The sequence below is a fragment of the Elephas maximus genome, chromosome 2, assembly GCF_024166365.1.
Source record: "Elephas maximus indicus isolate mEleMax1 chromosome 2, mEleMax1 primary haplotype, whole genome shotgun sequence".
NCBI classification, from domain to species: domain Eukaryota; kingdom Metazoa; phylum Chordata; class Mammalia; order Proboscidea; family Elephantidae; genus Elephas; species Elephas maximus.
In genome coordinates, this window is record NC_064820.1 from 231607950 (window position 1) to 231633428 (window position 25479).

General features: G+C 44.9%; 1 protein-coding gene across 7 annotated transcripts in view; it reads left to right on the plus strand.

The window, feature by feature from the left end:
* PCNT (pericentrin) overlaps positions 1–25479 on the plus strand; it is a 145949-nt gene that overhangs the window by 111002 nt on the left and 9468 nt on the right. For 6 of the 7 annotated variants that reach the window (XM_049875076.1, XM_049875074.1, XM_049875078.1 and 3 more), the window contains 9 exons: positions 166–361; positions 3608–3830; positions 4238–4388; positions 7055–7723; positions 12102–12367; positions 13349–13451; positions 14664–14837; positions 20665–20784; positions 21574–21806. In XM_049875076.1, coding sequence (XP_049731033.1) covers positions 166–361; positions 3608–3830; positions 4238–4388; positions 7055–7723; positions 12102–12367; positions 13349–13451; positions 14664–14837; positions 20665–20784; positions 21574–21806 — 2135 coding nt within the window. The remainder of the gene's footprint in view (positions 1–165; positions 362–3607; positions 3831–4237; positions 4389–7054; positions 7724–12101; positions 12368–13348; positions 13452–14663; positions 14838–20664; positions 20785–21573; positions 21807–25479) is intronic. The other variant, XM_049875081.1, reaches the window with a different exon arrangement.

The window sequence follows — 25479 nt, forward strand, 5'->3', positions numbered from 1 at the left end:
GTAGGCGCTGTTCCTTGTCCTCAGCACTCAGCAAGGTGCAGCCTGTGTCCCAGCGAGGACCTGGGTTCCTGGCATGTGGGACTCCTGCTTGCCCCCACTTCTGGATCACACCCCTTCTCGCCCCCATGGTGCCCATCTTTACACCTCCCTGCCACCTGTCTGCAGGGTGCCCTGCAGGAGCCGTCTGCGGAGTCACTCTGCCTGTCTGACCGGAGCAGCCTGCTGTCTGAGATCCAGGCCCTGCGTGCCCAGCTGCGCATGACACACCTGCAGAACCAGGAGAAGCTGCAGCAGCTCTGTGCGGCGCTCACCAGTGCAGAGGCCCGCGGGAGCCGCCAGGAGCACCAGCTGCGAAGGCAGGGTGTGTAGGCACCTGCTGCCCGATGCCTGTCTGTCCTGGCATCGTGCCCATGTCCATTAGCATTCAGTGAGTGATGCACAGCTAACAGAGGCCCCGGACCCCTCAAGGCAGCCATGAGAGCCCGTGTGTCGGGGCTGCCTGTCCACTGTGGTATCTGCATCGCACCATCCTAGGGCAACAGGGTGGGACCCTCTGAATACAATAAGCGTGTCTTTATGAGACCTGAACGACAGCAGTGCTGCCTTCCTTGGGTGACAGGGCTCAGGGTGAAGTGCTTGGGGGCATACTGCATGGCCAGGCTTCCTTCTAGAAGATTCTTGGGGCCCATACCAGGCCAGGAGCATTGTGTCGGGTCACTGCACTTGAACTTGGTTTAGATCCTCTGTGATGATGGTCGTGTTTTCCGAGCACAGGTAGCACCGTGGTTTCCCATCCCACCTGGATGCCTTTGCTTTTACGTCTCGCCTATTGACTGGCTCAGGCGCCCAGTACTACGTGCTCAGACCCTGGTATCCCCAGTGCTTGGACCCTCAGCATGACATGCTCAGACCTCTGAGAGTGGCACCCTGCCCTGCTCTTGGGAGGGTCCACCTCTCACTGTGACGTGGGGTGTCAACATCTCTTGGGCCCTCCGTGTTGGTTTGGCGTGGGTGGGGTTGTACCGTGTCGAGTGGAGAGGCGTGTGGCGCGGGAAGCCATCATGGTGTGTGGCCCTTTTGTGAAGTTGGCTCTCATTTGCCGACACGAGTGTTTGTGCGTCAGTCCGTGAAGGCCTGGCCGTCGTTCTGTTTCTTGTGGAGCCTTTTTCTGGTTGTGGTGGCAGGGTAACGCTGGTGTCACAGACAGGTTAGGAGTGGTCCCTGCTCGTCTGTTTCCAGAGGAGATTGAATCATGGCATTGTCTCAAGTGTTCCCCCCCCCCTTTTTTTTTTATTGTAGAGAAAATGTATACAACAAAACTTTCAGCATTTCAACAGTGTCCACATGTGCAGTTCAGGGACAGTGGTTATATTCTTCAAGCTGTGCCGCCATTCACACCACCCTTTCTGTATCCTTCATCACCATCTACACAAGCAACATTGCCTCCTTCCCACCCCTGCTGACCACTTAGATGCTTTCTGTACACTTGGTTTCTGTACACTTTTTTTTTTTTTATATAAGTGAGATTATACAGTATTTGTCCTTTTGTGACTGACGTGTTTCACTCAGCGTGATGCTTTCAAGGCTCATCCATGCTGTGGCATGCATCAGGACTTCACTTCTCTTCGTGGCTGAGTAGTATTCCATTTAATGCGTATACCGCATTCTGTTTATCCATTCATGCTTATAGACGTTTCAGTTGATTTTACCTTTGGCTATTGTGAGGAGTGCTGCAGTGGACATTGGTGTACAGGTTTCTGTTTGTGTTTCTGCCTTCACTTCTGGGTATATACCTTGGATTGGGATTTCTGGGTCATATGATAATTCTGTCTTCAACTTTTTGAGGAACCACAAACTGTTTTACGTGATGGCTGTACCATTTCACATTCCCACCAGCAATGGACGAGGGTTTCACTTTTTCCACTACCTCACCACCCCGTATTGTTTTCTGTTTTCCGATCATTGCCATTGTAATAGGGGTGACACCTCTTTGAGCTTTTGATTTGCATCTCCATAATGGCTAATGCAGGAGCCCTGGTGGTGCAGTGGCTCCAACTCACCATCCGGTTCTGCAGGAGAAGGATGTGGAGATCTGCTTCTGTAAAGATTTACAGCCTTGGAAACCCTCTGGGGAAGTTTTACTCTGTCCCATAGGGCCACTCTGAGTTGGAATCAACTTGATGGCAGTGAATTTGGTTTTTGGAATGGCTAATGACATTGAGCATCTTTTCCTGTGCTCATTGACCAATTGAATAATCTCTTTGGTTAAATGTCTGTCCAAGTCCTCTGCCCATTTTTTTTTCTTCAGTTGTACTTTAGATGAAGGTTTACAGAACAAACTAGTTTCTCATCAGACAGTTAATACACGCATTGTTCTGTAACATTGGTTAACAACCCCACAACATGTCAGCACTCTCCCTTCTTAACTGTGGGTTCTCTATTACCAGCTTTCCTGTTCCTTCCTGCCTCCCAGTCCCTGCCCCAGGGCTGGTGCACCCCTTTAGTCTTGTTTTGTTCCACAGGCCTGTCTAATCTTTTGCTGAAGGGTAGACCTCAGGAGTGACTTCATTACTGAGCTGAAAGGGTGTCTGGGGGCCATACTCTAAAGGTTTCTCTAGTCTCTGTCAGGCCAGCAAGTCTGGTCTTTCTTTTTGAGTTAGAATTTTTTTCTACATTTTTCTCCAACTCTGTCTGGGACCCCCTATTGTGATCCCTGTCAGAGCAGTCAGTGGTGGTAGCCGGGCACCATCTAGCTGTACTGGACTCAGTCTGGTGGAGGCTGTGGTAGACATAGTCCATTAGTTCTTTGGTCTAATCTTTCCCTTATGTCTTTGGTTTTCTTCATTCTTCCTTGCTCCAGAAGGGATGAGACCAGTGGAGTATTCTAGATGGCCACTTACAGCTCTTCCCATTTTTTGAAATGTCTTTTTGTTGTTAAGCTATAGAAGTTGGGTTTTTTTTTTTTTTTAATGTATTTTGGTTATTTATACCCTTATCGGATATTTGGTTCTCAAAAATTTTCTTCCATTCTTTAGGTTATCACTTCACTTTGTTGATGAAGTCCTTTGATTTACAGAAGTATTTAATTTTTATGAGATCCTCGTTATCTATTTTGTCTTTTGCTGCTTGTGCTTTTGTTGTCTCTAAGTGTTGGTCGCATTCACCAGTGAAGCCACCTGGGGCTGGGGCCGTCCATAGTTGTGCCCAGGGTGACTGAGGCAGCGGGTTGGCACAGAGCCACCTTCTGTCTTGGCCCCTGCCCCATCTCCAGGGAGACCCCAGACCTGAACGGTTCTGGAAGAGCATGTGGCCATGCCGCTCTGGCACCCCGAGCTGGAATTGGAGGTCTGGAAGGAAAAGGAACGGTTACAGGAGCGGGCTCAGGACAGACCCACTGCATGGTGGTTGGGGGCACACAGGAGGAAAATGTGCTGAGGGTTTTAACTGCATTAGGAGAGATGGGCTTCTCGTTACAGAGGGTGCACCCCCCCAAAGGGAGACAGCCCCAGACCACACTAGCATTTCCAACCTGCCAAGTCATCTGTACAGCTCACTTTGGGCTAATGAATGATGCTGCTGCAGCACGTTTTTTTACTCTCTTTCTCAGTTGAATTACTGGCGTATAAGGTTGAGCAGGAGAAATGCATAGCCAGTGACTTACAGAAAACGTTGAGCGAAGAGCAGGAGAAAGCAACTAGCGTTCGGAAGCTGCTTGTGTTGGAGCAGAATGCCGTCAAGGATCTGAAATCCGAGCTCTGCGAGTGTAAGCAGGAAAATGAAAGGCTGCTCAAGTCCCTGAATGACGTGCAGAAGGAGGTCCTCCAGCTGAGGTGTGGACGTCGGTGAATTACTTTCAGATACGTGTTGCTTGCTGGCCCCCCTTGTTAATAACTTTCACCAGATACTGAATTGATACATATATATATATATATATATATATATATATATATATATAAACGGAAGCTATAGCTCTCGCCATACTTCCCTTGGCATCTAAGTAAAGTAGAACGTTGTCATGTGCCGTGAACTGCACTGGGTGCTGTCATAGCCCTAAAGTAGCGCCTGCTCTCACTGGGTTCATGGCCGTAGGAGAAGGACCCCCCATGTACTCACAGTGAGATGGTGATGGGTCTCTTCTCTCCGTGGTGAGCTCTGCCCCACCTGTCTGGCAGTGCTGGTCTATCCACATGTCCCTGCAGAGCGCTCTGACACAGTGCCACTGGTTGGTGTCCCCCAGGTCCATGCTGGACAGTAAGGAGAAGGACCTGGAGGCGACGCTGGAGGAGCTGGAGGCTGAGCATGAGAAGGAGCGCGCCCTGCAGAGCCAGCTGGAGGAGGAGCAGCTCCAACACCTGCAGAGGGAGGGCCAGAGCTCGCGGGCCTTGGAGGTAAGTTAACCGTGGCGGTGCTGCGCCCTCATTGGTGCCCTCACTGCATACCCTGGGCGCCCTGATGTGTGAGCCGTGTAGTGTAGCAGCATTCTGGCGGCAACACACACTAAGGAGTCATTGTGATATGGCTTCTCTTTACAACGGAGCTTGTGCAAGCAAGTCCGTGCTGTGTGTGGTTTTGGTGCTCACTTGTGCAGTACAAGTGTAGCGTATGTGCCGTGAATGATGGTGAAGTATCCTTCCAAAACACCTGAGTCTTGGCTTTTGACACCCAAGGTGTGTGTTTGTGTGAGCGTCCTGTGTATAGATGTATCTCTAACCCCAAGGCACGCGTGTGCACTTACCCTGTGCTGCTTTCCAAAGGGTACCTCACCGCGTCAGAGGCTGGTGACTGACAGTGGAACCTTGTGGGCACTTCTGTCCTTGTGGGCCATGCAGGGTCAGTTGCTGCTGGGTCAGAGGATAGAAACAAAACCTTGGCAGGAAGATTGTTGTTGTTATGTTGTTAGGTGCCGTTGAGCTGGTTCCAACTCATAGTGACCCTGTGCACAACAGAAAGAAACACTGCCAGGTCCTGCGCCATCCTCAGCATCGTTGCTATGCTTGAGCCCATTGTTGCAGCCACTGTGTCAGTCCATCTCACTGAGGGTCTTCCTCTCTTTTGCTGACCCTCTATTTTACCAAGCATGATGTCCTTCTCCAGGGACTGATCCCTCCTGATAACACGTCCAAAGTATCTTACATGTAGTCTCGCCATCCTTGCTTCTAAGGGGCATTCTGGTTGTACTTCTTCCAAGACAGATTTGTTTGTTCTTTTGGCAGTCCATGGTATATTCAATATTCTTCGCCAACATCACAATTCAAAGGCGTCAATTCTTCTTCGGTCTTCCTTATTCATCGTCCAGCTTTTACATGCATATGAGGCAATTGAAAACACCATGGCTTGGGTCACGCGCACCTTAGTCCTCAAGGTGACTTCTTTGCTTTTCAACACTTTAAAGAGGTCTTTTACAGCAGATTTGCCCAGTGGAATGCATCTTTTGATTTCTCGACTGCTGCTTCCATCCGTGTTCATTGTGGATCCAAGTAAATGAAATCCTTGACAACTTGAATCTTTTCTCCGTTTATCATGATGTTGCTCATTGGTCCAGTTGTGAGGATTTTTGTTTTCTTTATGTTAAGGTGCAATCCATACTGAAGGCTGTGGTCTTTGATCTTCATTAGTAAGTGCTTCAAGTCCTCTTCACTTTCAGCAAGCGAGGTTGTGTCATCGGCATAACGCAGGTTGTTAATGAGTCTTCCTCCCATCCTGATGCTCTGTTCTTCTTCATATAGTCCAGCTTCTCGGATTATTTACTCAGCATACAGATTGAATAGGTATGGTCAAAGGATACAACCTTGACGCACACCTTTCCTGACTTTAAACCATACAGTATCCCCTTGTTCTGTTTCAACGACTGCCTCTTGATCCATGTACAGATTCCTCATGAGCAAAATTAAGTGTTCTGGAATTCCCATTCTCTGCAATGTTATCCATAGTTTGTTATGATCCACACAGTGGAATGCCTTTGCGTAGTCAATAAAACACAGGTAAACATCTTCCTGCTACTCTTTGCTTTCAGCCAGGATCCATCTGACATCAGCAATGATATCCCTCGTTCCACGTGCTGTTCTGAATCTGCCCTGAATTTCTGGCAGTTCCCTGTCGATATACTACTGCAGCCGTTTTTGAATGATCTTCAGCAAAATTTTGCTTGTGTGTGATATTAATGATATTGTTCTATAATTTCCACATTCTGTTGGATCACCTATCTTGGGAATAAGTGCATGTATGGATCTCTTGGAGTCAGTTGACCAGGAAGCTGTCTTCCAGATTTCTTGGCGTAGATGAATGAGCACTCCAAGCGCTGTATCCATTTGTTGAAAAATCTCAATTGGTGTTAAGTCAATTCCTGGAGCCTTGTTCTTCACCAGTGCATTCAGTGCAGTTTGGACTTCTTCCTTCAATACCATCGGTTCCTGATCGTATGTTACCTCCTGAAATAGTTGAATGTTGACCAATTCTTTTTGGGGTAGTAACTCTGCGTATTCCTTCCATCTTCTTTTGATGCTTTCCACATCATTTAATATTTTCCTTGGCTTTAATTTTTTCTTCAGTTCTTTCAGCTTGAGAAATGCTGAGTGTGTTCTTTGCTTCGGGTTTTCTAGCTCCTGGTCTTTGCACATGTCATTATTATACTTTACTTGGTCTTCTTGAGCTGCCCTTTGAAATCTGTTCAGCTCTTCTACTTCATCATATCTTCATTTTGGTTTAGCTACTTGATGTTCAAGAGTGGGTTTCAGAGTCTTTTCTGACATCCAGTTAGGTCTTTTCTTTCTCTCCTGTCTTTTAATAACCTCTTGCTTTCTTCATGTATGAATAGCAGGGGAACATGGCAGGAAAGTTTAAAAAAACAAACAAACCAAACCCATTTCCTTCACGTCGATTCCAACTCATAGCGACCCTATAGGGCAGAGTAGAACTGCCTCACAGGGTTTCCAAGGAGGGCCTGGTGGATTGGAACTGCGCACCTTTTGGTTAGCAGCCACAGCTCTGTCAGGAAGACTAGGCAGATATTTTTCCTCTGCTTTTGACCTTCCTGTTTCTTCCTTCCCCGCTGCAGGAGTTGCGAGCATCTTTGGAGAAGCAGTGTGCTCAGAATAACAGACTATGTGTGGCATTGAAACACGAGCAGACGGCGAAGGACAACCTCCAGAAGGAGCTGCAGATTGAGTGTTCGCGCTGTGAGGCACTGCTGGGGCAAGAGCGCAGCAAGCTCGCCGAGCTGCAGAAGAGCATGCAGGCGGAGCAGGGCCGCTCCCGGGAGCTTTCGGAGGCCCTGGCCCACGAGCGCCTGCTGACGGAGCAGCTGAGCCAGAGGGTGCAGGAGGCCTCGCTGCCCCAAGCCCTGCTCCAGAAACTGGGGATGGAGCAGGCCCGTGTGGCAGAGCTGCAGGTGTTGCTGGAGCGTGTGCAGCAGCAGGCTGTGTGCGCCCAGCAGAGGTTGGAGGCTGAGGTGCAGATGCGCAGCGAGGAGATCAAGCGAGAGAGGGAGGTAAGTGCCAGCCTGGAGGCGACCGTGGAAGCCCTGCAGACCCAGAAACAGGAGCTGAGGTGCTCTCTGGAGAAGGAGAGGGAGAAGCCAGCACAGTTAAAGGCAGAATTAGAGCAGTTACACGTGAGATTGAGAGAGCAAGATGCACGCAAGGAGAGGAGGAGGAGAGCGGAGCAGAGGCAGAGCCGTGCAGACGCAGAGAAGTGCAAGACGTGGCAGAGAGACAAGGAGAGACTGGTGAGCACAGCTCGTCGGTACAGGGCCCCAGAAAGCACGAGGGTTGGCAGGGGACAGTCTCACAGATAGACCATGTGGGAGCGAGGGCTTCTGCTGGACTCAGTCCTGTCCCATTGGTCCGTGGTTCTGTCCTTCTGCCAGGACCACCCAATTTTGGTTACTGCAGTTGTGTAGTAAGTTTTGAAATTGGCAAGTGTGAGTCCTCCTACTTTGTTCGTCTCTTGAGGTTGATTTGGCTCTCAGGGTCCCTTGTATTTCCATATGAACGTATGTTTAGGGGTTTCCTTGGTTTCCCCAGTGGAGTTAGACCCTGGAGCAGGGACCTCACACGTTTGCTCACTGCATTCTCCCAGGCCTTTTACGGGGCCTGGCATGTAACTGGCAGTAGGCCAATGAAATGTCTCCATTTATGTGGGTTTCCTTTAATTTCTTTCAACAATGTTTTATAGGTTTCAGAGTATAAACTTTGCACTTCTTTCGTTAAATTTATTTCATAGGATTTTTAAATTTTTTGATGCTATTGTAAATGGAATTGGTTTCTTAATTTCATCTTCAGATTGTTCCTCGCTGGTGTAGAGAAGTACAGTTGATTTTTGTATATTGTACCCTGCAACTTTGCTGAACTCGTTTATTCATTCTTATAGGGGTTTTTTTTTTTTTTTTTTTTTTGTGGACTCCGTAACATTTTCTTCATATAAGACCATATCATCTGCGAGTAGGGATAGTTTTACACCTTCTTAATCTGGATCCTTTGTATTCCTTCCTGACTAATTGCTCTGGCTGTCGTCTCCCGTATAGTGTCTTCTTCCTGATCTTACAAAAAAAAACAAACCCAGTGCCATCAAGTCGATTCCGACTCAGTGACCCTATAGGACAAAGTAGAACTGCCCCATAAAGTTTCCAAGGAGCATCTGGCAGATTTGAACTGCCAACCCTTTGGTTAGCAGCCATAGCACTTAACCACTATGCCAGCAGGGCTTGCTGATCTTAGGGGGAAGGAAGTCAGCCTTCCGCCATTAAGTGTGACTAGCTGTGGGTATTTTATAGATGCCCTCTGTCAGATTGAGGAAGTGACCTTCTATTCCTAGCTTATTCATCTTTTCTTTTTTGTAATTATAAAGAGTGTTGGATTTTTTTCAAATGCTTTTTCTGTGTCTATTGAGATCATAAGGTTTTTTTTCCTTTATTCTATTGATATATTATGTTGATGGTTTTTCAGATGTCAAACCAGCCTTGCATTCCTGGGATAAATCTCACTTGATCATGGTGCATAATTCTATTTATATGCCATTGGTTTCGGTTTACTAGTATTTTGTTGAGAATTTTTGCATCTATGTTTACAAGGGATATTGGTCTGGGTTTTTTTTTTGTTTTGTTTTTTTCCTTTTTGATGTCTTTGTCTGGTTTTAGTGTCAGAATAGCATTAGCCTCAGTGATGCGTTGGGCAGTTTTCCCTCCACTGTGTTTTGTGTAGGACCCTTCATTTTTTGTTGCATTTTATGTCAGCCAAAAAAGCCTTTGTTTTTGATGTGATCGTATCCTGCATCTTCTTATTGGATTGGCTTTTGTTTTGTCCTCTTTAAAAATATTATTTAAAATACTTTTTAAAAATACCCATACTGTTTCTTTTTATACCTTGGAGAAATTATAAAAAGTTTAAAAACACACAGATAAAACCAGTAGCCTGGTCTCGTTACTGGTTAGCTTGCCATAAAATAGTTAAAGAAGCGAACATCTGTTTCTAAGACCAAAGCTTTAGTTTTGTAAATGTTACAAAGGTAAATTAGATTCTAAAATACTATAGAATTGTTTTGTAAGTTCCTGTCAGGGATGTGACTAATATTTTGGGGGAACTTTATTGGAATATAATCTACATACCGTAAAATTTACCATGCATACAATTTAGTGCTTTTTAGTATAGTCACAGAGTTGTGCAAACACTACTACAATCTAACTTAGAACATTTTCATCACCCAAAAAAGAAACTCGTACCCGTTAAGCAGTCACCCCACTTTACCCTGTCCCCCGGCCCCTGGTAACCTTTAATCTACTTTCTGCCTAGGTTTTTCCCGTAAGTGGGATCATACGCTGTCTTTTTCTGACTGGCTTATTTCACTCAGCACGATGTTTTCACAGTTCATCCATGTCGTAGCATGTGTCAGTTATGATTAATGTTATATAATGTAAAAAAACGCTTCAGAATATTTGTGGTGTTTAATCACTGAAGTCTTGGGAAGTGGAGAATGTTTTGAAGGTGTAGACATTGGGCAGGGTGTGGCCAGGAATGTCCCAAATGACTGAGTGGACCTTGGTAACTGGGGACCCTGGACTCTACAGTCAGGGTTTATTTTCCCCTGGGAAGAGGGACCTGCTACTTTCTTGTGATTGTCAAAGAAGCTTGTTCTCCTTTGAGTATTTTCCCAGACCACCTCGAATGTTTTCAGCTAAACCTTTTATTTGATTTTGACTTTTTGTAAAAATGAGAAATGAGTGGTAACATTATTGCTTAAAAAGTAAATACAAAGGAAATGTTTTCTAAGGCAAATCAGTAACTGTTCTTCCTGACGCACCTAGCTGTGTGTTTGAGGTCATGTGGCCCTCCAGGTGTTGCTTTTGCTGCAGGTGGCTGGGTTGATCTGGATCACAGGCTGCTTCTCTAGCATAGCTGCACAGAACGAACTTATCAGTTCCTGTGTCTGACTCCCTTCATCTGGGAAATTAAAGATAAAATGGCCATTCTTGTCCTCTCTCTTGAATGCAGTGAGACATGTTCAGGAGCAGTAGTCTCAGGGCATGTTGTGACCAGTGGAAACTGCCCCTTACAGCGGGGTATGCCCCCTGCACCAATGGGGCGGGCTTCCAGCCCTTCCCACCGTCTGCTCGGCGGGGCCTCGGGCAGAGCGTCCCTGTTGTTCCTTCATTTGTAGAGCTTGTCACCATTTCGTTTTTTGGCTCCCTCCCCAATGCCAGCTTGTGTCCCCACTCTCAGGAATCCCTTCTTGCCCGTTTGGTCTCAGTTCCCCCCTCCCCCGGCCCCGGCCCCTTGGATGTCACCTGGGAAGCGCCCTGTTGCTCTTCCTATGGCCTCCTCTCCAGCGAGCTTTCATTTAGGGATTTCCTCAGTCTCCCCAGTGGAGCTAGACCCTGGAGCAGGGACCTCATGCATTTGCCGGCTGCTTTCTCCTTTTTTTTTTTTCTCCTTGGCCCATCACAGGGCCTGGCACATAATTGGCGGTAAATAAGTGAAAGTGCAGTGAAGAGAGTGATTTTAATCTCATTTTACAAATAAGAAGGTGGAGGCTTTATGAGGTCAGGCCCAGAAGGCAGAGGGCTCTCAGATGACCCAGCTCAGACCCAGGGCTGTGTTCAGCCAGCAGCACAGGCTCCTGTGGCAGGCAGTGTGTGTGTGAACACCTTCTGGTGTGTTTGTGTGCACACGTGCGTGTTTACGCATGTATGTACATGTGTACGGGCCCCTGCGTGTCTCAGTGTGTGTGTGCTTATATGGGTGTGTGTGTGCTTGTGTGTAGTATGTGTGTGTGTACATGGCCCTGTGTTCATGCAAGTGGATGTGTGCATATGTATGCGCCCCTGTGTGTCCACGTGTGTCTGTGTGCATGCAGTGTGCGTTTGTGTTAGTGTGTACATGTATCTGTGTGTACATGTCCCTGTGACTGTGGAGTGTACATGCATGTTTATGTGCATGTATGTATCATGCATGTATCCACGTGCACTGTGTACATGCCTGTTCACGTGTGTATGTGTTTTGTGCATGTCCCTGTGTGTTCATGTGTATAAATGGGTGTGTTTGTGCGGGTGTGCATACATGTGCCTTTGGTATCTGTGTGTGCATGTGTTCGTGTGTATACGTGTTCGCGTGTGCCCTTCATGCTTGTGTGCTTGTGTGTTTATGGCCCTGTGTGTCTGTGTGTGCATGTGAGTTTGTGTGTGCAGCATGGCTGTGTTGATGTGTGTAAACCAGGATGCAGGGGCTGTGAAACTCCATCCTGTTTTCTCCAGCACCTCATGCTCCTCCCCTTTCACTCAGAGTGCTTACCTTGGACCTTGTGAAAGCTTAGTCTTCCTCACAAGTAAAGATTGGGTTCTCTTAAACCACGTTTCTAGGGCTTGGTTTGGCCCATCCCGACTCTTGTTGTACCCAGGGCACCCCGGCACAGGGCATGTGGTGACTCGCTGCGTGCAGTCATGGTGGGAGACTTGGGTGCAAAAGAACGTCCACCTGCCGCCTGCTGGAGTCCCACTCTGGCCCGCGAGGACCTCCCCTTGTATGCCGCTCTGTGTTTGCTCTTTCTCTTGGCAGTTTGGTATTGGGAACATGTATGTGATGGTCTCTTGTGTTGTTTGCCATTGATGACAGCGGGAACTAGAATTGCAGCGTCAGCGTGATGAGCATAAAATTGAGCAGCTTCAGCGGACGGTGAGGGACCTGCAGTCAAGGGAAGACTTGCGTCCTGGTGGTGGCCTCTGTGCCAGTTCGCCCCGCAGTGCTGGCCACACAGAGCTGTGCTTCCCGCTGGAGCTTAGCCGCCTCAGAGAACAGCAGGAGCAGCTGGAGAAGGTACGGCAGCAGCTGCTCTGTGCTACCGGGCTCCTGACCAGCTTCATCCACCAGACCGTGAACAGGTACGTACACCTTCATTAGAACTCACCAGTACAGCTTAAGCATTGCTTTTTAAATTAAGGAAATCTGTGAGATTTTGGCAAAATAAAGGCATTTCTTCACTTTCAGGCCCAGGTTTTAATGAAATAGACACTCTATTTCCTTTTCTGTGTTCGCAGATAAACTAATGGGCAGGACTCTCTGGAAGATACTGGAAAAATATTATTTTTTGTATTTGAATATTAGAAAAAGCCTTGTGACTCATAATGTACCTGTCCTCAGGTTTCCACATCTGCTTTGACATTGGTTCTGCACCTACGCACACCTTTACAGGTGTTCACCTGCAGGTCCTCCGGCTGTCACTCTGGGACCCCTAGGTCTGCTGCACACGGCCCATGCTGGCGCGTGCCATTCAGGAGCCACAATCGGGACGATTTCAATGGATAGAAAAGCTAACGTTGATATTTTCTGTCTTTCCAATGCACAGAAACCCAGTTAACACAGTTCTCCTTTTACTAATTGCATTTAATGCTTAGAGCAGCATGATTTTCAAGCAAAGCTTCATTTAGGCCTCTTTTCTGCTCGGAGCCTGGTGACCGAGATGGCCATCCCCACGGGTCCCACTGCTCCACCCGGAGCGACTCCTGGCTGAGGCTGGCATGGCCACCATGCCGTGTGACCGTCCACACCATTGCTGTGCTGTGTGATCATTGGCACTGCTGCTGTGTTCCTAGGCTTCCCAGCCCCCCAGCCCCTTTGCTGAAGAAATACTTCTGTGAACCAAATGTAGCCCAACAAGTAATTCATACAGTGGTCATGGTGCTGTGGGTAACCCTCCCAGCAGCCCTGTAGGGAGCTCCCCATCTAGCCTGGTGCTGTGTGGTGATGGTGTACAAACTCCTTTCCTTGGTCTCCCTCTTCTAGCAGAGGGTGGGTTAATAGCTATGGAGCAACAGTCCGTTGGTGTCCATACAGACACTTTAAATGCCTGTTTATTTTTACAGAACAATTAACGATTGGACATCATCGAATGAGAAAGCAGTGGCCTCGTTGCTGCAGACGCTGGAGGAACTGAAATCTGACCTGAGCACGTCCACCTCCTCTCAGGTGAATGACGGGCTCATGAGGTGGTGCTCCCTGTGCCCTCTCAGCCACTCTCTTCCCTGCCTCCTCTGCCCCCTTCTTCTTGCCCCGTCCTGCGTCCCCCACAGTGTCCCCCCTGCCCCATCCCCCCGTCCCGTGTTCCCCCCAGGGTCCTCCGTGCCCCATCCCTCCACCTTACGTCCCCCCCTCCGTCCCCTGTCTTACATCCCCCCCAGCATCCTCCCTGCCCCGTTCCCCTGTCCTGCATCCCCCAGTGTCCTCCCTGCCCCGTTCCTCTATCTTACATCCCCTCTCCCTCATCCCCCCATCCTGTGTCTCCCCCAGTGTCCTTTGTGCCCCATCCCTCTATCTTATGCCCCCCTGTCCCCCATCCTGTGTCCCCCCCAGTGTCCTCCCTGCCCCATCCCTCCATCTTATGTCCCCCCCGCCCCAGCGTCCTTCCCCATCCTCCTGTCCTGTGTCTTCCCTGCCCTGTCCCCCCATTCTCCATCCCCCTCAGTGTCCTCCCTGCCCCGTGTTCTCCTGCCCCTCCCCTCCCTGCCCTCTCCACCCCTCTTCTCCCTGCCCCCATGTCCCCCAACTTGTGTCCCCCTGTCCTGTGTCCCCCCACCCCGCTTTCTTCCACCCCGTACCCCCTGCTCCTCTCCTTGCTGCCCCAAGTCCCTGACCCTCGTCCTTCATGCCCCACATCCTCCCCACCCTGTGTTCCTCCTGCACTGCATCCTCCTGCCCCATATCAGGGGCTTTCTGACTGTGGCCCTATGCCCCCTCAATGTTGCTGTGCCCTGTCTGTGGACAGAACATTCATTTGGTCATGGAAATAGTGAACTTGGGTTAAGGGACTTGTATGGTCTGTCCCTAAGTCATGAACAAGGGATGTTCTCTGGTCACCTCTCAGGAGCGGGACTTTTTATAGCACCGTTACAGCAACCTAAACCAGGGCTGGGCTTGTGCCAGACCCATTCTGTCACACAGCCTGTTTTATGTAAAGCCCCTTTTGTAGGGCACTGAAAAGAAGGCTGATGTGATGACCTTGACTTTGGCCTGTACCCTAGGTGCACAGCACCACTCAGCTGCACATGCTTCCCCTAACACTGAATGCTGTAACGTGATAACTCCTGAGGATAACCACCAACAACAAAAACACAATAAACAAGGTGCATGACTTTTAACAAGAAGTACTTATAAGCTTTTCTTGTTTTCTTTTTTATCAAGAAAAATACGGCACCACAGCTACAAATCCAGCTCGTGGACGTCTTGCTCAAAGATAATGATTCCCTCAGAAAGGTGCTCAGCACAGTGACCCAGGAGAAAGCAGAGCTGTGCAAGGCTGTGTCCAAGCTGGAAAAGACTCTGAAGCACCACGTGCAGAAAGGCTGTGCCCTGAGTGTACGTACTTAGACCCCTTTCCTTTAAGTGGATACGTTTAGGTGCCAGCCTCAAACTGTCATGATCTGAACTAGCTTTACTTGGCAGGAAGCTGGGCTTCCTTGACACACACACACGCTCACATCCACAAACACACACACATTTGTACTGTGTTATATATGTGGTCTTGTCCCCTAGATGGTGTTTGATAGGTATTCATAGAAGGAAATTTTGACCAAGAATATAATAATCTGATCAAATTAGTTTTATTTGGCTTCTACCTAGTTAAAAGGATTTATAGATTTTCCTGATTATAAAAAATAGTATAGATAATAGACTTTTTTTCTGGAACGCCTAATTTTTTTCTTCTCTAGTTAGGTTGTTTTTTGTTTGTGATTTGCTTTACACTTTTTACATTTAAAACGTAAAAAAAAGTAATTTATATAGAGTAAAACTGGCCGTTTTTTGTTGTACAGTAGTGTGAGCTTTAACACACAACGTAGATTCTTGTAAACACCACCATTAACGGACTATAGAACAATGCCAACCCCTGAAAACACTGCAGGCACAGCCTGCCTGTCCCTACCGGGCAGGCCCCAGTGTGTTCTCCACCCCGACAGTTCTGCCTTTCTGGAGTGCCACGTGAGTAGAGTCATCTAGTATATAACCTTTCCAACGAGCTGCTTTCACTTTTTTCCTTGTGCGTTTACATTAATCTAGGCTGCTGATGTATCAACGGTTTGTTCCTTTTTACTACGGAGCAATATTCCATGGTGTGGATTTGCCGCAGTTTGTTTATCTGTCTACTCACTAAAGGACATCTAGGTTATTTACAGCTTTTGGCTATATGGATACTGCTGCTATAAACATCTGTATGCTGGTTTTGTGAAAACCTAAATTTTCATTAGCATTAAAACCAAGTGGAGTGCTAGGTCATATGGTAAATGTGTTCAACTTTTTAAGCACTGCCAAACTTCTCCAGAGTAACTGTACCATTTTGTTTTGATATTGTCAGTATTTTCTTTTTTTTAATTTTAGCCATTCTAAGAGGTGTGTAAGGAGTGCTGGTGGTATAATGGTTAAGTGCTTGGCTGCATGAGAGAAAGACCTACCGATCTGCTGCCGTAAAGATTACAGCCAAGAAAACCCCATCGGGCAGTAATGCTCGGTCACGTAAGGTTGCTGTGAGTTGGAATCGACTTAATGGCACACAGCAACAGTAGGTGTGTAATGGTGTTTCATTGTGGCTTTACTGTCCATTTTTCGAGTGATTGAAGATATTGGGCATCTTTTATGCCTTTTATGCTATATGTCTTCTTTGGTGAAGCGTCTGTTAAATCTTTTGCCTTTTTTTTTTTTAATTCGTTTGTTTTTTTATTGTTGTGTTTTGAGTTCTTTATATACAAGTCCTTTGTCAGATATGTGACTCACAAATATTTTCTCTCAGTCTATAACTGGCCTTCACCTCCTCTTGTGTAGTATCTTTTGCAAAGCAGAAGTTATTTGTTTTGATTAAGTCCACTGTATCAGTTTGTCCTTTTATGGATCATGCCAACAGTTTTTTAGTTTTATGCTTTAATTCTCAGTTTATGATCCATTCTGAATTAGTTTTTGTCTGTGGTCTGAGGCATAGGTCAAAGATCATTTTTGTGCGTATGGATGTCCAGTTGTTCTAGCACTATTTGTTGAAAAGACTGTCCTTTCTCCATTGAATTGTCTTTGCACCTTTATCAAAAACCCGTTAAGAATATATGTGTATTACAGCAATTAAATAGAATATTCATGTGTATATTTCTGGACTCTCTGTTCCATTGGTTAATTGTTGATCCTTTACTAGCTGTTTTGATTAACATAGGTTTATAGCCCATCTTCATATTGAGTATTGGGAATCCTCCAACTTTATTCTCCTTTTCAAATTAAGCTAGTCTAGTTCCTTTATCCTTCGATATAAAGTTTGTAATCCTGATGATTATTTTGATTGGGATTGTGTTAAATCTATGGATCAATTTGGGGAAAATTGGATGGAAATGTAAAATGGTGCATGTGCTTTGGAAAACAGTCTGGCAGTTCCTCTAAAGGTTAAATGTAGAGTTACCATATGACGCAGCAATTCCACTCCTAGATATTTACCCAAGAGAAAAGAAAACATAAGTCCACACAAAAAGTCGTACACTAGTATTCATAAAAGCATTACTCATAATAGCCCAAACGTGGAAACAATCCAAATGTCTGTCACCTAATGAATGGATGAATAAAATGTGTCTATCTATACGATAGAATATTACTTGGCAATAGAAAGAAGTATATGCTACAACATGGGTGAACCTTGAAAACATTATGCGACATAGAAGAAGCCAGTCACAACAAGACCACGTATTGTTTGATTCCATTTACATGAAATATCCAGAATAGACAAATCCATAGAGACAGAAAGTAGATTAGTGTTTGCCAGGGTCTAGGGGGAGGAGGGAATGGGGAGTGATGACTAGAAGGAATGGGAATTCTTTTTGGGGTGAAATGTTCTGGAATTAGTGTAGTGGAGGTTGCACAATTTTGTGAATATACTGAAAACGAATTGTACACTTTTAAATGTTGAATTTTGCAGCATGTGAATTATATCTCAAAGCTGTTATCAACAAAATTTTAGGAAAACTGACATCTTAACTATATTGAATCTTCCTTTGCATGAGCATGCCCTTGTTTTTCCATGTATTTAGGTCTTTTTATATTTCTTTCTTCAATGTTTTATAATTACCAGTATGTAGATCCTGCAAATATTTTTAGATTTATTCCTAAATATTTCATTTTTTTAGGGGGCCATTAGGGTCGCTATGAGTTGGAATCGACTCGATGGCAACAGGTTTGGTTTTTGGTTATTATAAATGGAACTTTAAAAAACTTTTTTGGTTTCCAGTTGTATGAAAATACAGTTGATTTTTGTGTATTGATTTGTATCCTGCATCCTTGTTACACTCATTTTTTAGCCCTATGAGCTTTTTCGTAGGATTTTCTTCATAGGCAATTATGTCATCTGCAAATGGGAATAGTTTTGTTTCTGCCTTTCCAATTCACATGCCTTCATTTTTTTTCTGCCTTATGTACTGGCTAGGACATCCAGTACATTGTTGAATAGAAATGTCGGAAAGTACATCCTTGCCTGGTTTCTGATCCATAGGGAAAAGAATTTAGTCTTTCATCATTAAGTATAATGTTTGCAGGTAGGTTTGTTGTGAATGCCCTTTCTTGAAGAAGTTCCCTTCTATTCCCAGTTTGATAAGAGTTTGTTATTATTATTTTTTTAAATCATGAGTAGATGTTGACATTTATGCTTTTTCTGCATCTGTTGATATCATGTTGGTTTTTCTTGTTTAGTCTGTTAATGTGCTGGAGTAGACTTTGTAGTTCCAGGAAAAACCCCACTCAGTCATGACGTATCATTCCTTTTATATATTGCTGGATTCAATTTACTAATATTTTGTTGAGGATTTTTGCATTTGTGTTCATGAGAGATCTTGGTCTGGAATGTTCTTTTCTGGTTTGGCCTCAAAATAAATTGGGGCATGCCCTCTCCTATTTTTTGGAGGAGATTAGATTACATAGAGCTGGTATTATGTCTTCCTTAAGTGTTTATTAAAATTCACTAGTGAAGCCATCATGCGCTAGTGTATTCTTTTTTTGGAGGGTATTTAATGATGGATTTTTTTTTTTTTTAAACTATATATAGGGCTACAGGTTATTTCTTTTTGAATGAGTTTTGGTAATTTGTGTCTTTCAAGGAATTGTTTTATTTCATCTTCTTGAATTCATGTGCATGCAGTGGTTCATAGTATTCCCTCAGTATACTTTTACATCTGTGGGGTCAGTAGTGATGCCTTCTTTTTTGTTCCTAATGTTGATGATTTGTAGCTTTCTTTCTTGGGAAGTCTGGCTGGAGTTTTATCAATTTTTATTTTTTTCTCCCCAAGAAGCAGCTTTTGGTTTCAATGAAATTCCATAAAAACTATAGTTTTTCTGTTTTCAATTTCATTAATTGCTCTTATTTTTATTGTTTTTTTTTTTCATTCTGCTTGCTTTGGGTTTAATTTTCTTTTCTAGTTTCTTAAAATGGATATTATTAATTTGAGAGCTTACTTTTCAAATGTAAGCATTTAATGGCATAAATTTCCCTCTAAGCACTTCTGTAGCTGCATCCTACAACTTTTGATATGTTTTCATTTTAGTTTAGTTCAAAATACTTTGTAATTTTTCTTGGGACATCCTCTTCAGTCCATTATTTTCCAGATAGCTTTCTGCTATTGATTTCCAGTAATTCCAATATTGTCAGAGAACGTATTTTGAATAATTTCCATGCCTTCAAATTTAATGTTTGTTCTGTGACCTATGATTTGGCCTCTGTTGGTGAATGTTCCGTGTGCACTGGAAGAGAATGTGTGTGTTCTGCTGTCGTTGGGTAGAGTGTTCTGTAAAGGTAAATGAAATCCTGTTGGTTGATGGTGCTGTTCTGCAGTCTTACTGAACTTCTTTCTGCTTGGTCTATCAATTACTGAGAAAAGAGTGTTGATGTCTCTAAGTGTAATTGTGCATTTGTTTCTTTTTTCAGTTCTATTTGATTTTGCTTTATGTGTTTGGAAGCCCTGTTGGTAGGTACAGGTAAAGGGACCCGTATATTTGTAAAGTTGGATGCTGTTTTCTCTGAAGTTGGGTCCAGCCACTGAGGAAACCCACAACTAATATTCTTGGATATGAGAAGTTATAGAGGCTCCATGCTTTAATTGTAAAGACAGCAGACAGTGTGGATAAAAGCCTGGCCTGCTTCTCTGGCATTCACTTGGAAGGTGTTTGCCTGTGAGGGCCTTCTTTTTGTAGGGCAGCCTGCTGGGCTCGTGTGCAGTCTGAAGTGCAGACACTAGCAGAATGTGTTTGTCCTTATATGAAGTCAACAAACCAGTAAATAAATATGTGTAATGAGTTAATTGAGGGTGAGTGAGAGTGACGAGTGGAGGACAGTTCCTTCAGATCACAAATGACATATTCCTAGGGTAGTTCTTTCCAGAAGTTGTTTAGCTGTATATTAGAATCCTTCTGCTCCTTGAGGAGGTGCATGTCCCAGGGAACCAGTGCATTGTGGGTGGGCAGCCCCTCCTCTTCTTACCCTTTGTCTGGAGTTGTGGGTGGACAACCATGATGCCTTTGACCCATGTGTGGGGTGGCCCAGATTCTGGGGGCCCCTTTGTTCCTGTCACCATGGGATCATTGATTCCTTTGCCCCTGGCGCAGCTCTGGATTCATCGCACGTCATTACGGTGTCCCAGCCTGTGCCACGTGAGGTCACACGCTGCCCCATCCCAGTCCTTCTCCCCTTGGATCCTGCACCTCTCGTGATGGCCTCTCACGTGGAGCCCTTCCTGAGGTTTTCATGTGTGTGACTCGATGGACTGGAGTAGGATTAGATATTTGCATCTAGTAGCATTAGCATTCCTGGGACCAAAGAATATGAGGGTGTTTCATAGGCTTAAAGCTTTGAATTTGGGGTTATTTCACAATTTCTTTTTTTGTTAATAAAAGTGTACGTTTTATGCAGTCGTACTTCAGTAAATGGTGTGTAGTACTCCTGCATGTTAATTATCTGAGTAATAATATCAAGTAACACCTGGGGCCCCTTGCAAAGATGGTGAAGGCAGATGGGAATGGCCACGCCTGCTCTGCTTTTCCAGGTCATGTGTTGCCACTCTAGGGGGCCTGCATCCTGGCATCTGGGAGACAGGCAGCCAGCCCAGCCTGTACGCACCCCCAGACCTCCTCCCACCCATGGCTTTAGTCACTATTCTCATAGCCCTTCTTGTCACAGAGGCCGGGCCGAGCTGCGTGGAAGCATGAAAAGATGGTTCTGCAGGGCTCACCGAGACACACGGACCCAGGACCCCGTGTGCCAGCCGCGAGTGAAGAAGCTACCACCTGCAGCATCAAGGTGAGCCTGGCCTCTGTGCAGTGCTGGGGTAGCAAGTGTTGCTGGTGCTGTCTGCATCCCGGCTTGTTCATACTGGCGGAGGCATTTCCAGAGCTGTGAAGTTCTCATCTGCTGGGTGTACTTGCCACATAGACAGCTAATGTGTGCCACTGCCCGCACAGTGACATGCTCACGCCAGTGGTCAGGTCACATGATAGAGGGGCTTGTAGAGAAGGGAGGCTTGCTGATGATTGGTCTGAATGTGCACAGACACGTGTTTCAGTGCTCAACAATTAGGAGTGAAGGTGTGAGACTGAGTGGGCAGATCACGGTCTCTGCAGCCTGGGAATCAGAGAGCAGTGACCCTCGGGTCCTTGATTTGGCAACATGATGAAAACTATAGATGTATTCTTGAGGGAAAACATATGATTTAGGACATGGACGCCAAGCTGTGTACACTAGGTCAAGGGTTTCACACGGCCCCCAGCCTAGTCATGGACCTGTGATGAGACCCCCAGTCTAGACCAAATTTAGCTGGTCAAAGCCAAGGTAGCCTCTCTGGACTCACGCAGTGGGCTGTGGAGAAGAAGTCCATGAGCCACATGCTGTCTGGTAACAGATTGGTGTTTGAGCAGCAGGGTTCTCTCTGGCTACAAATATTGTGCAAGGGCTGGTATCTGTGGTGATCTGCTGAGGAAATGAGTAGTCTGGTTCTGTTTCTAGAGCAGCAGGTGCCAATGTGCTATCTGAGATGTCTCAGCAAGATGGCTGTGCTTCCCATGACTAAGTTTTACTTTTCTTTTCCTTTAGATGGAAAAATTGTACCTGCATTATTTGAGAGCAGAGAGCTTTCGAAAAGCCTTGATTTATCAGAAGAAGTATCTCTTGCTGCTGATTGGTGGATTCCAGGATTCTGAGCAAGAAACCCTGTCAATGATAGCTCATTTGGGAGTATTTCCTTCCAAAGCTGATAAGAAAGCCACTGCTTCTCGTCCTTTTACCAAGTTCCGGACTGCTGTCAGGGTGGTTGTTGCAATCTTAAGGTACACACCAGCCCCATCCTCTAACCCATTGGGCACAAGGGTGCACCACGTCCTCTTGCAAGGCTGACACCATGGTTTTCGGTTGGTTTTGTTCTTTGAAATTCTGCGTTCTCTTTCGAGACGAATGGCATCTGAGACCTTAAAGAAGACATAGCTGGCACTGTCTTTAAGAAATCGTGTTGTACAAAGCTATCATCTTCTAGAACTGAAAGACTAGAGGATGCTTTTTGATTACAGAGGAGTGTGGTGCCCTTTCATGAGTGTCATGCTGGATTCTTTCTGAGAACAGGCACATCTGATGACATTCAAAACAGTTTCATTTTATAAATTTCACTTGCCTGTATTTCAGTCAAATATGTGTTACATAAGAGCGGGCTTTTCTTTAGTTGGAGCCCAGGTGGTACAGTGATTAAGAGCTTGGCTGCTAACTAAAAGGTTGGCGGTTCGAGTCCACTAGCAGCTCCTTGGAACCCATATGGGGCAGTTCTACTCTGTCCTATAGGGCTGCTATGAGTTTAGTTTTTTTGGTTTTATTGTTAGTTGCTGTCAACACCGACTCATGGCAACCTTATGTATAGCAGAACAAAATGTTGCCCAGTCTTGTGACTTTTTCGTGATTGTTGGTATGTTTGAGTCCATTGTTGTAGCTTTTGTGTTAATCCATCTCACTGAGGGTTTCCCTCATTTTTGCTGGTCCTCTGCTTTACCAAACATGATGTCCTATTCTAGTGACTGGTCTTTTCTGATAATGTGTCTAAAGTAAGCGAGTCAAAGTCTCGCCGTCCTCATTTCTAAGGAGCATTCTGGTTTTATTTTTTCTAAGACTGATTTGTTCATTCCTTCAGCAGTCCACGGTATATTCAGTGCTCTTTGCCAATGCCACAATTCATGTGCATCAATTCTTCTGTCATCCTTTTTCATGAGCCAGCTTTTGCATGCATATAAGATGATAGAAAAGACTTACGGTTTGAGTCAGATGTACCTTAGTCATCAGTGACATCTTTGATTTTTAAAACTTTAAAGAGGTTCTTCGCAGCAGATTTTCCCAACGCAGTACATCATTCGATTTCTTGACTGCAGCTTTCATGGATGTTGATTGTGAATCCAAGTCAAATGAAATCCTTGACAACTTCAGTATTTTCTCCAGTTATCATGATGTTGCTTATCAGTCCAGTAATGAGCATTTTTGTTTTATGTTGAGGTGTAATCCATACTGAAGGCTGTGGTCTTTGATCTTCATCAGTAAGTGCTTCAAGTCCTCTTCACTGTCTGCAAGCAAGGCTGTGTCATCTGCTTATTGTAGGTTATTAATGAGTTTTCCATCAATCCTGATGCCCCGTTCTTCTTCATATAGTCCAGCTTCTTGGCTTATTTGCTTAGCATACAGATTGAATAAGTATAATGAAGGGATACAGCCCTGACACACACCTTTCCTGACTTAAAGCCACGCAGTGTCCTCTTGTTCTGTTTGAATGACTGCCTCTTGGTCTGAGTACAGGTTCCTCCTGAGCACAATTAAGTGTTCTGGAATTCCCATTGTCTTAGTATCTAATAGTGCAGTAACAGATATACCACAGGTGGGCAGATTTAACAAACAGAAACTTATTTTCTCATAGTTTAGGAGACTAGAAATCCAAATTCAAGGTTCCAGCCCTAGGGGAAGGCTTTCTCTCTCTGTTTGCTCTGGAGAAAGGCCCTTGTCTCTTTTGAGATTCTGCTCCTGGGTGATCTTCATGTGGCTTGGCATCTGTCTTTCCCCATCTCTGCTTGCTAGCTTGCATGTTGAATCTCTTTTCTATTTCAAAAGAGTTTGACTCAAGATATAACCAACACTGAAGATACAACCTACACTAATCCTGCCTCATTAAGATGACAAGGACAACCCATTGCCAAATGGGATTATAACCACAGGCATAGAGGTTAGGATTTTGGGGGGACACAGCTCAATCCATAACACCCATTCTTCACTATGTTATGGTCCACATAGTTGAATGCCTTCATATAGTCAATAAAACACAGGTAAACACTTTCCTGGTATTCTCTGCTTTTGGCCAAAATCCATTTGACGTCAGCAGTGATAGCCCTTGTTCCTCTTCTGAATCTGGCTTGAACTTCTGGCAGTTCCCTGTCAATGTATAGCTGCAGTAATTTTGAATTATCTTCAGAACTTTTCCAACATGTGATACTAATGATATGATTGAATAATTTTCACATTCCATTTGATCACCTTTCTTTGGAATAAGCACAAATATTAATCTCTTTCAGTTAGTTGGTCAGCTAGCTGTCTTCCAAATTTCTTGCATAGATGAGTAAGTGCTTGCAGTGTCGCATCTATTTATTGAAGCACCTCAACTGGTATTCCACAATTCCCGGAGCCTTGGTTTTTGCCAATTCCTTTCGTGCAGCTTGAATTTCTTCCTTCAGTACCAGCAGTTCTTGATCATATGCTACTTCTTCAAATGGTTGAACACTGGCCAGTTCTTGTTGGTACAGTGACTGTGTATTCCTTTCATCTTCTTTTGATGCTTCCTTTGTCATTCGGTTTTGGTACCCATAGAATTCTTCAGCAGTGCAACTCGAGGCTTGAATTTTTTCTTCAGTTCTTTCAGCTTGAGAAATGCCAAGCATGTTTTTTCCCTTTCAGTTTTCTAACTCCAGGTCTTTGCACATTTCTTTATAATACTTGACCTTGTCTTCTTGAGCAGCCCTTTGAAATCATCTGTTCAACTTTTACTTCATTATTTCTTCCATTCACTTTAGCTACTCTGCACTTCAGAGCAAGTTTCAGAGTTTCTTCTAACATCTGTTTTGGTCTTTTGTTTCTTTTTAAGGAACTTTAACTTTTTCATGTATGATGTCCTTAATGTATACCCACAACTCTTCTGGTTTTCAGTTATTAGTGTTCAGTGCATCACATCTGTTCTTGAGATGGTCTGTATATTCAGGCGGGATGTATTCGGGGTTCTACTTTGGCCCTGTGGACTTGCTTGAATTTTCTTCAGCTTCAGCTTGAACTTGTACACAAGCATTTTATGGTCTGGTCTACAGCTGGCTCCTGGCTTTGTCTCGACTGGTAATATTGAGCTATTCTATTGTTCCTTTACACAGATATAGTCGATTTGATTCCTGCGTAGTCCATCCAGAAAGGTCCATAAATATAGTCCATATGTCATTGAAAAAAAGTATTTCCAATGAATAAGTTGTTGATTTTGCAGAATTCTATCATGTGATCTCTGACACTCTTCCGATCATGAAGGCCATATTATCCAACTATTTGATCCTTTGTCTTTGTTTCCAGCTTTCACATTCCAATCACCAGTAATTATCAATGCATCCTGATTGCATATCTGATGAATTTCAGTCTGCAGCAGGTTGTAAAAATCTTCAGTTTCTTCATCCTTGGCATTTGTGCTTGGTGTGTAAATTTGAATAACAGTTGAATTAACTTTTTTACCTTGTAGGCATATGGATATTAGTCTATCACTGACAGCGTTGTATTTCATGATAGATCTTGAAATATTCTATCTGACGATAAATGGAATGCTATTCTTCTTCAATTTGTCATTCCCAGTATAGAAGACTATATGATTATCAGGTTCAACACGGCCAATCAGTCCGTTTCAACTCAGTAATGCCTAGGATGTCAGCCTGTGATCTTGATCTTCAGTTGTTC